Source organism: Pseudochaenichthys georgianus, chromosome 10 (genome assembly GCF_902827115.2).
Source record: "Pseudochaenichthys georgianus chromosome 10, fPseGeo1.2, whole genome shotgun sequence".
Taxonomy (NCBI): domain Eukaryota; kingdom Metazoa; phylum Chordata; class Actinopteri; order Perciformes; family Channichthyidae; genus Pseudochaenichthys; species Pseudochaenichthys georgianus.
Window position 1 is genome coordinate 28,897,054 of NC_047512.1, and position 12,877 is coordinate 28,909,930.

General features: G+C 40.4%; 1 protein-coding gene across 3 annotated transcripts in view; it reads left to right on the plus strand.

Moving 5' to 3' along the window:
- The first annotated feature begins 2,413 nt into the window (after positions 1–2,413).
- Positions 2,414–12,877, plus strand: part of gria1a (glutamate receptor, ionotropic, AMPA 1a) — a 79,922-nt gene continuing 69,458 nt past the window's right edge. For all 3 annotated transcript variants that reach the window (XM_034092612.2, XM_034092614.2, XM_034092613.2), the window contains exons 1-2: positions 2,414–2,700; positions 2,810–2,944. In XM_034092612.2, coding sequence (XP_033948503.1) covers positions 2,613–2,700; positions 2,810–2,944 — 223 coding nt within the window. In that variant the 5' untranslated portion in view covers positions 2,414–2,612. The remainder of the gene's footprint in view (positions 2,701–2,809; positions 2,945–12,877) is intronic.

A 12,877-nucleotide genomic window follows, 5' to 3' on the forward strand; every position in this document is an offset into this window, starting at 1 on the left:
ACTGAATACTCTATGATATAAGCTGGTAAAATATGCAAAAATCTAACGCGGTCTTGCACACAGAGAATGCAAATCCAAAAAGATGGTTAACAACTGAAGTGTTGTAATGAAAGCCTGACCAACCATTTATTTTTTAGCTAACCCTTATCATTTTCAACAAAGCTGAGGAACATTTACCATTCTGCGTGCATTTAGACATCCATCATTCATGGGTTGTATAACCTTTTACTTCCTACAGTTCTATAAGTGTGTTGAGTCCTTCAGCCAGAGTCGTCTTTTTGTCTCATTCTGCTCAATTGGAATCACCGGAAATGTAATTTACCATAAGCTCGTAATCTTCAACAATTCATTTTAAGTCAGAAATGTGTTACAGGCTCCCGTCATGTGGTGGAATCAATAAGTAGGGAAAGAGATTTTCACTAAATAAATAACCTTACCTTGGTCTAATAAATGAGCTTAACCCTAATCCATGATTGTGTCAATGGCAGGATTTACCACTTAGTTTCTAAACAAGCTTGGACAACACTCCGTGTGTGGTTTGCAATGAATCTTCTGTAAATATCACCAGTGCTGATTAGTTCCTTAGTGTGTACAAAAGCATGGGGGCCTGTACCTTTTCTTCAGGAAATAATTGGCTGTAGCTGTCTGTAAATACATGGTTTAAATCATAACCCTTCTTATCAGCTGTTTGCCAGTCCTGCACTGTGTGAGAGGAAGGGGGAGCATGCAAAGCTAAAGCCTTTTTTCACATTGAAAATTATACATTTCATAACAAACCTAGACACTTTAAAGAGTAAATCCTGGTAATAATTTATTCGCCCATTATCTAGAGTGTCCACCCGTTCTAAAACTCAAAAAATGTTGCTTGAGATACAAATGGCCATTAGCTTCCAGCACCCAGGGATATCAAAGCGCTGTAATCCTCGGTGGAGATGTGTCCATCTGTTAATTGTTTTTATTTTACTATCCTGTGTTACTGGATAAGCAAAGGCAACCCGTAATCATCTAATCAGTCTTTGAACCAGCATAAAACAATAGGAATTGGAAGCAAAAGCTGATTTTTTAACACAGGAAAATTATATTAGTTTTTTTGTTTAGTACTCACTCCTCTGATCTAATGTAGACTATTACTGTACATATGTATTAGTGCTCTCAATCCCCACAGCTTTTTGCAAGTCCATTTGGATATAATAAGGATGTAAATAATTGTACAAACAGTAAGCCTCCCTTGATGCTGTAATTGCCATACTAGATATGTTTTTCAAAATTAAGCAGACAGACATGTGTTTTATTGAATATAAATCACCTCACTTCTGAGATTAGAGCTGGTTCTTTTTGCATATAGATAACATTGAGGTTCACAGTTTGCTATTTTTGATTTTTCAGTCATATCAAACGGCTTTCATCATCGGTTTGAGATGACCCCCTTGTCAGTCGTGGAATTGCCCATGTTCAAATGTCCTTTTTGTCATGCATATATGCTTATAAAGGTTTGAAAGTGTGTCTATGACCTTGGGAAGTTTTGGTATTTCAATTGGAAAATGAATTGGTTTCGGATCATAAGGAAATGTAGGAATTAACAAATTTGCACCGCTGCTGTGTGCAATGGTTGGTTATCATTTATTTTAGCCACATGGTTTAAACTGGTTTGATTTTCACTATACATGCAGACATTTAAAAAAACGTTAATTTACCTCCATACATTCCCTATAATGCTTAAAATCACATCTGGGTAATGATGTCCCTTTTACAATAAATTCAAGATGAAGAATAGACCTATACGCAAAACGTTGACATTTTATTTTATCTTGAAGTGTTTCGAAAAATATTTACAGAATAAAAGAAGATTATAAATGGTTGTTTTTAGTAATATGGACACGTTTTGCAGTGCAGGCAAGTGAATGGATATCCATGAAATCCCGTGCGTCTCCTGAGGGACCTGTGGGTGCGCTCTGAGGGTGTACACTGCAAAAAATGTTCACCCTTGCAAGGCAATTAATGCAGTATTGAGTGTGAACAGTGTTAGTATGTTGAATTATTAAGAAGTGAAGACATCCTTCATTAGGTTACAAAACTGTCACTTCTCTTCTGTGCAAAAATACTAAGACGTGTGTCATTGTTGTCGATGTGTCATTTCCTTTCAAAGGAATCTGCTCAGGTGTATGCTTAGGTATAACCTGATTCATAAAGACGTGTTTATTAAAGAACTAAAATGTACCTGCAAACAGTGAATAAGTTAGATATATTGCCGCATTGTGGAAGAAAAATATGCTGTTTTGAGATAAACAACAAAATAAATAGACTTTGAGGCTCAACACTTTTGCAACACGATCATATTTTTTGCAGTGTGGCTACTGCTGAAGTCATTCTCCGTCTGATACAACAGCAGCCAAGGACAAGGAGCATCAGCAGAGAGAGGAAACAGAGGAGAGAGAAAGGTGCCTCCTCTTGCCATTGCGATCACTGTATCGGTGTTGAATCCATGTCGGTGTGCATGCTGCTCTAATAGGAGGCTTTAGGAGTGGCGGGGAAGCGTTGGATTTAACTTCACACACGGACAAATCTATGCTTGGATTTCGGCTCTTTTTTCCTTCGCCAATGCAAAAGGAAATATGCAGCAAAGCTTCACCATTCTCTACACCAGTTTACTGGGGCTGTGCTTTGCATCAAGCTCAAGTTTTCCAAGTAACATCAATATAGGTGAGAATGGCGCACACGTCTCAGCTCTGAAACCTCTGTTTCAAGTTTACCCCGTGTCTCTTGTTGTATTGTGTCCAAAATTAACTCCTGCTTCTTTGCTGCTCAACAGGAGGATTGTTCCCAACCGAATCACACGAATATGAGGTTTTTCGGTTCGCCCTCTCTCACCACCAGGACATCCCCAAACTGGTACCGCAGGTGGATATGGTCTTGGTGGGGAATAGCTTCTCCATGACATATGCCTGTAAGTATTAAGGCTCCCTCACGTGAAGAATATTACATTTGTTGGCATGTTCAATATGCTGTGTGTTCAGCATGTTGTTCCGTCCCCTCAATCTGTGTATCGAGTTCGTAAAGAGCGCTTGGAACTCCATGGTTTAAAACCATGCGCATAATATAAACGCATACATTATAGATCTGCACAGATTTGCGTGTGTTATGAGGTTATCATCTTAGTAACTGTTGCGTGCCCGCAAAATGACTTATTTCCACTGCTTTCCTTTGCATGGTTGCAGCGTGATTTTGAGCTCTTGAGAATCCAAGGGGATTTAAAACCAACCTCTGCAGCATCAGCATAGATCCTACAGTCATATAACATCAGGTTTTATATGAATAAAAAAAAAAAAGGTTGAAAGTGATCCCTGTGCGCATTTCATTCTAACCCCCGAGGTAGAAAACAGAGCCTGAGCGCAGATCAGGGCTCTCAGGCGATGTGAACAAAGAGGAAAAAAAGACTCTAAGTGCATTTTTAATTAGCCACGGATCACAATCTCTTTTTATGGCTAAACATACAATATGAAACCCTGCCTCCCTTAACAAAGATATTCGCACAGGCTTGCACATATTTCAACTTTTAGAATGGCTTTATCTGCCTTATCTTTCTGATCTTTTATAATGTATGAATCAGCTCATGACAGACAGATCTGAGTGACCTTAATAAATAATTACGAGTCATTTCAAATGAAATGTATGCCATTCTTGCAGTTGGATGCAATATTACGCTCAACAAGGAAGAAAAACAAAATCATGGCTCTGAGTGATCAGGTCTCCTGTGGTTGATAATGTGTGCCATTATGCCAGCCAAACAAAAAGTCCAAGTCAGCTTGACAAAATAAATGCCAGTCGTAAGTGTTTCTTCTTTGTTAACCCTGCACTTATCCTTCCTTTGTATTCTGACAAGATTTTGTCCCCCTGGAGGCATTTCAGATCATTTTTCTCAATCCACACTCAACTCCTTTGAATTTGCCTGTGGCTCATTCACACTCACTCGTGAAGAAGCACACTTTCAAGAGATACCCTTTGACGACCGCGCTGTCCTGACACTGCCAGGTGTGCGCCTCAGTTATTTGATTGCTCTTTCAGACATTGATTTTAGCAGTGCTTCTTTAGAGTTTTCCTGGATTTAAAAACAGGTCTTTATTCCATTTCCACTGGCTTGAATGCATGCAGCTGCAAAGATGAATAGCTCAAAGAACACACGCAGTTATCTAGACACAAAATACAGAAAAAAGGACATTCTGACTCTGAGTCTGAGGTAAGAAAAGTCTTAGAACTCATAACCTTTCTTATTTGTCTGGTTTGGTATCTTGAATAATCACATCTGGTTAGGGACCATAATTAAACATTCATAAAGGTTATTGAATACAGTCACCACACGAATCAATGCACTCGACTAGTGCACCTCTTTCAAATATTTTAGCCCTAATAGTAAGCAAATACCTAATGTGTATCTACATAATGGCTAAATAAACACAATCATCAGCATATTAATAACATTTGGAACCTAAAGCCACAGGGTAGGTTGTATGGCTTACTGATTATAGGCACTGCAGATGGCTCCCCGATAAATGTGGGTCTATTTGGCCACCAACTTGTAATTGACAGCTCGACAAGTCTCCTCCCTGAGTGCTGTCATCCGCGGGGTTGATATTTGTATCTATGTGGTCCAAGTCCTCATGATTTGTCAGTTGCTGGATTTTGCCCACGTTGGTGCCAACAAAACACCTTATTAGTCAGACTATGAAGCCAAGTAAAGATCAGAGGCCTCATTTATAAACGGTGCGTACGCACAAAAGATGGCGTACGCCAGTTTCTACGCACTGTTTGTGATTTATAAAAAACTAACTTGACGGGAAAATGCGCGGTCCTCCACGCAAACTCTGACCCATGCGTACGCACTAAGCACAACAACGGGAGGGACGAGAAACTGCGACACCGTTGGCAGAAGGAAGGATGGAGATAAATATGTGGAAATAATACCAAAAATAAAATGTTACCTCTCATGTATCATATATGAAGAATTCATTTTCACAAATTGATTCAAGCTAATCTTAAAATGATTTAACGAACGCCTGTGTGAGACTCCTCAGTGCACACAAAAACACAACTTGGAGAAATAAATAAATACGGAAATGTTATAGATCACCCCTCGATTATGTTCTCTTGTTAAGAAATGTATTCTCATAAATGATGCGGTAAGCAGGAGGACAGAATTATTTTAAACTGACGCTGTTTTGCATTCTATAGGTTGTAGATACGAGCATGGTTTTATATATTATCATGTCTAATCATGTTTTATGCCGTTCGCCAAGACTTGATAAGTCGCTCGTAAAACACAGGAGGTATGGAAACTAAGAACAGTTATGTGGTAAATTGTACAGCTAATATAACACAACACATTAGTTGTATTTCCTTTAACTGGTGGATTATGGATATATAGTTGCTGATCGAAAGCTGGAACACAAACCACCAAATACAAAAACATAATTCAGATCCAGTCGTCATGACTCCACTCCGGAGGGATTCCCCGATCATTTCTTAGAGTTTCTCATCAAGGGGGTGTCTCCTGTCCCCGGTACAAACACACTGCCTGAGGAAGGCTATGTGTATTGTTTTTGTCATTAACCTTTTTCGGACCACTTATTTATTTATTTTGGTGACGATCCGACCTCCATGCTGCTACTCTGGTTCAAACTGCCTCCACCAAACAATATAATTTGTCTCCACCTCACCAAAATAACCAAAATCTGACACGGTGTGAGATGTCTGTTTTAGCTGTTCTGTCGTCATTTCCTGCGATCTTCTTCATGCAGTCAGTCAGAATGAATGAATGGGCGTTTCTTTGACTATTTATAGGCAAATATGAGCGTTACGTGAAGCCCGCAAAAGCTGCACCGCATTTCGAGTCGATTGTGATTTATAAAGGGAAACCGGCGTAGGATGTGCCGTACGCAAGTCCTGTGCCGGTACGCAGTCTTCCTGCAAGGGCTTTAATCCATCCATCATGGTGCTCTGTGACCAGATAAAGCTGAGGAGTACAAACCCTCTGCTGCAATGCAAAATACACTAAAGTATCTTGTTCTTGATGTGTCAATGTTTAGGTTGAAACAGCATTGTGGCAGAAAACTCTGCTTCACGGTCTGTTATGCATGTAGTAGGTTTTCAGGAAGCCTTAGATCATCCCACAGGCATTGAATCAAGATTGTATCTTGGGTGGTAAAGGGGACAATGTACTCTACAGGGTAAGAAGAGCTAGTTAAAACATTGTAAATACTCTGTTTGGGGATCACGGTGTAATCAGTGCGGCAGTGCTGTTTAAGATAACATATACCGGTATAATATATATAATACAAGGTGAGTGAGAATTCATAGATATCTGTTTGTCAATGATTGATCTAAAGGTCAATCAAGCACAGGTAGTTCTGGCATCTGCAGGAGGAAGGTTAGTTACAGATGGGTTATTGCTCAGCCACAGCTGTAGTTAGGAGATTGTGAAACCTTAGCACCAGGGATTGGGCCTCCTCTTCTAAACCAAAGTTCTAGAGATGGTTCTCCACATAAAAGTCATTAACGTCTTCTCCTGATTGGCTGTGATCACAAATATGCTTCAGTTGCACAACATCGGCTGCAAGTGGTACAAAATATATCCTTTATTAGATTCATTGTAACTGTCTGCAATATACCTAGTACCGATATTTGGTCTTGGACCGTGATCACATCTTCAGACCCCTCTAGATTATGCTGATTACTAGGAAAAACCTTACTGACTCTACAACTTCCGAATTTCCTGGTACCATATCTTCAAAACTCAATAGGACTTTCATTGAATCAAGTCAACACAACAGCACCAGAATAACAGATAATCAAAGTCATTCGAATATTTAATCTATGGTTAATGAACCATACACAACAGCAACAACAGAGAGTTCCAAAAATGCTCCAAAAACGGTACAAAACGAAAGGTTTTGCTCTTATCTCTTTGAGTGGACAGATATCCATATACTTTACACAAATTGCCCCTCACTTAATATTACTCTCCTACCTGTTAATAAAAACACATTCAAGAAATTCAACCTGTCCATATCTGGCTTCATAGCGTGCGTCTTTTTTGCGGAGATGCATTTAAAAGCCACCAAGAGCTGCAGTAAAACATTTGGAAACCCTGACAGTCCCCCAGGCAACCCCACCACCAGCCCCCATCCCCTCCCTTCCCTTCCCTTCCCTTCCCTTCCCCCCAGCCATTTAGGTGCAGGTAGCCAGGCAGAGCTGTGTAATGAAATGTAAACACACCCAAGATGCCCTCATTAATGAGATGGTCCTTTGCTCAGAAGGGAATGTGATGTGAATTTGAGGGTGCGGCTGCGGCTTATGTTTCCAGGGAGGTTGCCGGCGGAAAAAAACATGGCGCAAATAAGCAGGAAGGGATGGGTGGGGGGGAAGGTGGTACATAATAATGTCACTGTCATGCCCCTAATGGTGGGACAGAAGCATACATACAACTGGAACAATATGGTGATTTTGACTCAATTGGCTTAAAAGCACCATCCGTTAACTGCTTTTTGTCTTTTATTCAGTCTATTGGTATGGTTGCTAAAACAACTGTTTTAATTACCCACAAAGATATAATACCCATACTTCTGGAAACGTGAGATTGATTGTTTTATCAAGGATCAATGCCGATATTCTGGTTTTACTAGAGCTTAACTGGATCTATCTGCTGTCAGCACAGAATACCAAAGGGTATTCCCTACACCCAGCCACCCCTCTCAGTGTTCTGCACGATGCCATCAAATCTGACATATTTTCTTCAATGTGTCATGCATATCCCTGCCATCCATGGGTATGACGGTGGGCTGTTGGAACAAGCATGTCAGAAAGATTCACAGCTGAGGGTGACGGCAAAAATGAAAGTGACACCTCTTCCTGCTCTGTGTCACTCGATCTGAAAGAGTTTTTTGGATGTGGAGGATATAGAGATTTGTTTCTAAGGGGAAAAAGGGCTCCAGGGCATGCTTATAATGAATCAGATGAGAAAAACAGCCTATTCCTGAGTATCTATTTAGTATACCTGTGCGGAGGAGTGTGTATGTGTGTGTGTGTGTTTGCATCTGGGTGCCTTTGCTTGCAATTGTGTAGGATGTCTTGAGTGAGTGATAGCTCACCTCCGTAAGCGTGCAGCAGTGTGGGAACGTGCCCGGGGCACTCGGGTCCACAAGTGTGAAAAGCAGCGGGTGAATGGGTCCTTGTGCACGGGGTGAATGGAGCTCCGGATGAGGGTGAAACTCATCAGCTGGCTCTTATGACTAGCAACTTCCTCCAAAAGCAAGCCCTCCCACACACACACACACACACACACACACACACACACACACACACACACACACACACACACACACACACACACACACACACACACACACACACACACACACACACACACACACACACACACACACACACACACACACACACACACACACACACACCCACACACACACACACACACACACACACACACACACACACACACACACACACACACACACACACACACACACACACACACACACACACACACACACACAAACACATTTGCTGGCACCTGTCTAAAAAGCAGGATAAAAGGGGCAAGAGGTTGAGGGGGTTGATGGACTAGGGCAAAAGTGAAACAGAAAAACAGAGAGGCGAGAGAAAGGAAAACATAATGGAAAGAGACATTGAATGTTTCATTTTATTACCCGTCTGCGGAGTCATTGGGGAAGTAATGACGATGGCAGCACTGTCGGCATAATGTGAGACAGGATACTGGAGCTAATTTGCATTTCTCTGTCTTCTTTCTTCCCTTCACATACACAAACCAAGCAATAAACACCTGTATTTTTAGCATTCATCAACATGGATCGTGGCATTTCTTCTATAAGTGTCTTTGTTTTCACATTATCACAGAAAGGCTTACTGGACTGGCTCCTTTTACGTGTTTCCAGTGGTTAAAAATAACTGCCAGTTTGGAGAATTGTATTCAATGTTCCCCTCAGTTAGATATCCCATTACCATAATCTGGTATTGACTTGGTTTGTAATAAGGACGTCACTGAATCGCTAGCTTCATGTCAAATCCCCCGCAAGCTCACGCCTATATTATCTACTTCTCTCTTTGATATTATACTTGTGCGTGGCAAGATTTAGGCTAAGCTTTAGCTATTTTGGGATAGAAATGTGTATTCAGGAAAGTGCACCCAGCAACAAAATATAACATTTCAAAATGGAATTTTAGTACATGTCAGAATGTACAGTATATATGTAAAAAAATGGCATTTGGCTTTGTATCCAGTTCAGATATGGTGATAATAAACCTTTCACTATAAACAATTAGTGTAAAAAAGACCATTTTGAATGTCACTGCAGTGTCGGCACAAGTATTTTCCCGCATCATGGAGGGTCAATTAAATAAGATTGGAAGACAATCTATGAGGCAGCCATGATCAATTAACTGAGCAGTGAAAAGATGCCTGCTGAGCCAATCAATACAACACAGATGGGAGGAAGGGGGGGGCGGCTGGCTTCCCTTTGGCAGACATACGGGACAGATATGAATCACTGTTAAGTGACGGAACAAATGATCGGTGTCCGCAGCACAGAAAGTGTACAGGTGAAGTACAGGGGACTATTATATAATAAACTCACTGTCAATAATGAGTGTAAACATAACAGCTATAACTATATAAGTATGGCATTGTTGTTATTTGATGTAGCCAGGAATATATGCTGATCAAAGTAGTGCTACAGTTCGGTCTGATAGTCTAATCATTTAAATAAATTATTGAGAGTAGTAGAATAAATCCCTGATCAAAACAACATTGGGACCAAAGGATGGGTGTTTGTAAAGGAAATAGGTGTTTGAATATTTTTACTTAGTTTCATTTAGCATTGCAAATCTCAGGTGAAAGTTTACATTGTTATTTTGTTCACTAGCAGGGGCTTCAAGGCATAGGACTGAGACAGACATTGAATATTCAAAGGCAGGTGCAGTGGTTTCTCAACATAATTCCAGGGTATTACAATTACATTTTTGTAGTTTTGTTTTTCAGCAAATTAATTGCTAGTGGAATCTTGGAACGCTTGCTCATCCCTAAAGGTAGTCCAACAGATTAAAAAACATGATTAACGAAACCATTTTGATTGTGGGAATGAAGGAATATTGTAAAATGATTACTCAAACTGACTACAATTTGCATAGCATATTTCAGTGTTTTACTTAAAACATTTTTTTAGATCAATAGCTCCACACCTCTTTGGCTAGTTACCTTTTTAAAATAAAGCAGTCCGTACTTGTGACCCATTTTCAAAGATCCCATATTTTGTTGGGTTATGACCAGTGGAATATTTTTGCCTGCAATCATTTTAAAATCCTCGTAATTCAAACCAAAGATTAAAGTATTGAGATGGAGTCCGTCTACCGCAAAACCACCTGACTTAAGTTTTCTCATCAGGGTAGTTTCTTGCTCCGAATACTAAATAGAAATGTGTGTGAGCTAGTGAGACTGCTTTGTAAAGTTCTGCGGTCACACACTTGCACACATACAATAGCTAACAAGAAACAGTGCTCGAGCAGATGCATTTAATGTATTATTCAATGCAGCACATCTAATGCTATCACTTCACACAGTAATGAGCAGAAATATGCAATAAAGCTTCGCAGGGGAAAATAAGAAGACAATTGAACTGACTGTGTTTAGCATCGCAATACTTAAAAATACCCAGCCCTCTTTAGGATCTGCCAGAAGAAACCAACAAATAAATATCAGTCCCCTGGAGACTTTACTTTTTTATTACTTATAGTCACCTTTTTTCTTCAAATCATTTACCCCTTCAGGGGCAAACAACACCCGAGAAAGGTGACTCAGCTGGGATGGATGTGTTAAGAAGAAGGTGGTCGGGGGGTTTTAGGTTAAGCTGTAATTTCAGACCCGATGGCTGGTGTCACTGAGGCTCAGGGGTGTTGTATTTTATTGTGTAGCTACCGTGTCAGTTATTGAGGTACAGCAGTGGTGACTGGCTTCCTCAGTGCACGTGTGTTCAGAGGGATTACCGAGTGTCAATGTGTTATTGGAAAAGGCGGACAAATAGCAGATCAGCGCTCCCTCCTGAATCTTCTGGACATGACAGTTATTTGTCGAGGAGGAAAGAAAGAGAATGGTGGCCGGAGAAACAAAAAAGACTTGAAACTGACGGTTGTTCTCTCGAGCTACAGGCTGGCAGGTGCTAGTTTGATGAATGAGAAGGCTTGGATTTTTTTTTTCCTCCGGAGCACCAAGGCTAGAGAATGGCCCATAGCAATCAATGTAGATCAGCCAAAACTGCTCCCCAAGCAGCAGGGTGAAAGCGTGTGGGGCAGAAGGGGGATGGACATTGTTTCTGTTTTTTGTGTGCCTTTGTTGCTCTGCAAAAGAAAGGAAGAGGGAATGTGGCAAGGAGTGCAAAAGAAAAACAGCTTATGAAGGAGAAAATATGCAACCTGTCATTTAATCTCCTCTACCTCTATAACTGTTCATTTGTTACCCCAATGGTGATTTAGTGCCTAGAGGTTCGAATTATTTAGTGTTGGCAAGATAGTCTTTATCACACTTACACTTCTTGCCACATAAACACTACACTTTCCTGATGACACTTTTCCATGTTTCAGCTTGTTCTCCTCATTGTCTTTCTAAGTCTGCTCCAGATCCTTCTCTGTATTCATACAAGCTTACCAAGTATTTTAAACAAATCTGTCGTCGCTGGGTTTAATGGCAGCTGGGACGTGGAGGTCTGAGCTGAGACATGTGGGGCTGGCAATTAGAAAACAATGTGTTTGGGGATGAGGACCAGGATTTGTGCTGCGGGGTGGAGGGACGAGCGTCGGATGATGGCAGCTGTCATGTTTTCGCAGAAAAGACAGAAGCTAGTCTCGCTTTTTTTCAGAGCCTATCTCAGGAGCCTCTGTTCACTTTAATGAGGAACAAAGCCTACAAGCATATTTAACACAGAGACAAAGTGTAACATTACAGTGACAGCACAAAAACGTTGTTGTGCGTAAATGTTTGTTCTACTAAGCGACTGCCATGACACGAGGACTGCAACAGTTGCTGAATGTTTTAGCACACTCGAGATGTCAGGCATCATTGGTAGACAATAAGAGATTGAAAACCATTGGACGTTTAAAGATATTTTTACCACTCATTTCATCATACAGTTCATACTATTGTATCCCTTTATATGTAAGATATTCTTGCTTAACTACGGTCCAAAGGTGGGCAGTAGTAGGCTTTTCATCTATAGATTGTGACTAACCTTTTTCCTTCCTGAGTGCAAGCATATTTTCTTGTCTAGCTGCTCTTTAGTTTAAATCTGTAATTGACTTGATTGTTTTTCAAGGAGAAACCATCTGAAATTCTACTTTGCTTAGAAAAGAACACTACATTCGGTCACTTGCTAAATTGCCTTCGTGTTTTGGAGAGGCTTAAAAGCGACAACACATAGATTTAGCTCCTAAACCCCATGGTTTTTATTTCAACATGAGGCAAAATGGGGGCGTAGTAATCAGCAGCGAACCGCTTCAACACGTGTATTTCGGTGTATTCACGGCATTATTTTCGTTATTCTACTGTATTGTTGTTTTATAGCTATTTGTTTATGTATACTATACAACCCAATTTGTGTTCTTTGAAATTGAAAAGGATATTGCATTGTGTGTGTTACTTTCGTTGCAGTTGTATATGTCTTAAGTGTAATTTGGCTTGGCTTCCTATTTTGGATGGACATGCTTTTATTTTGAAGGAGAGTTAGCGCTGTTGACAGGAAGTTGTTGTTGCTATGGAAATGTGGAAATGTGACGGAGATTAACGGAGAAAAGTAATATCTTC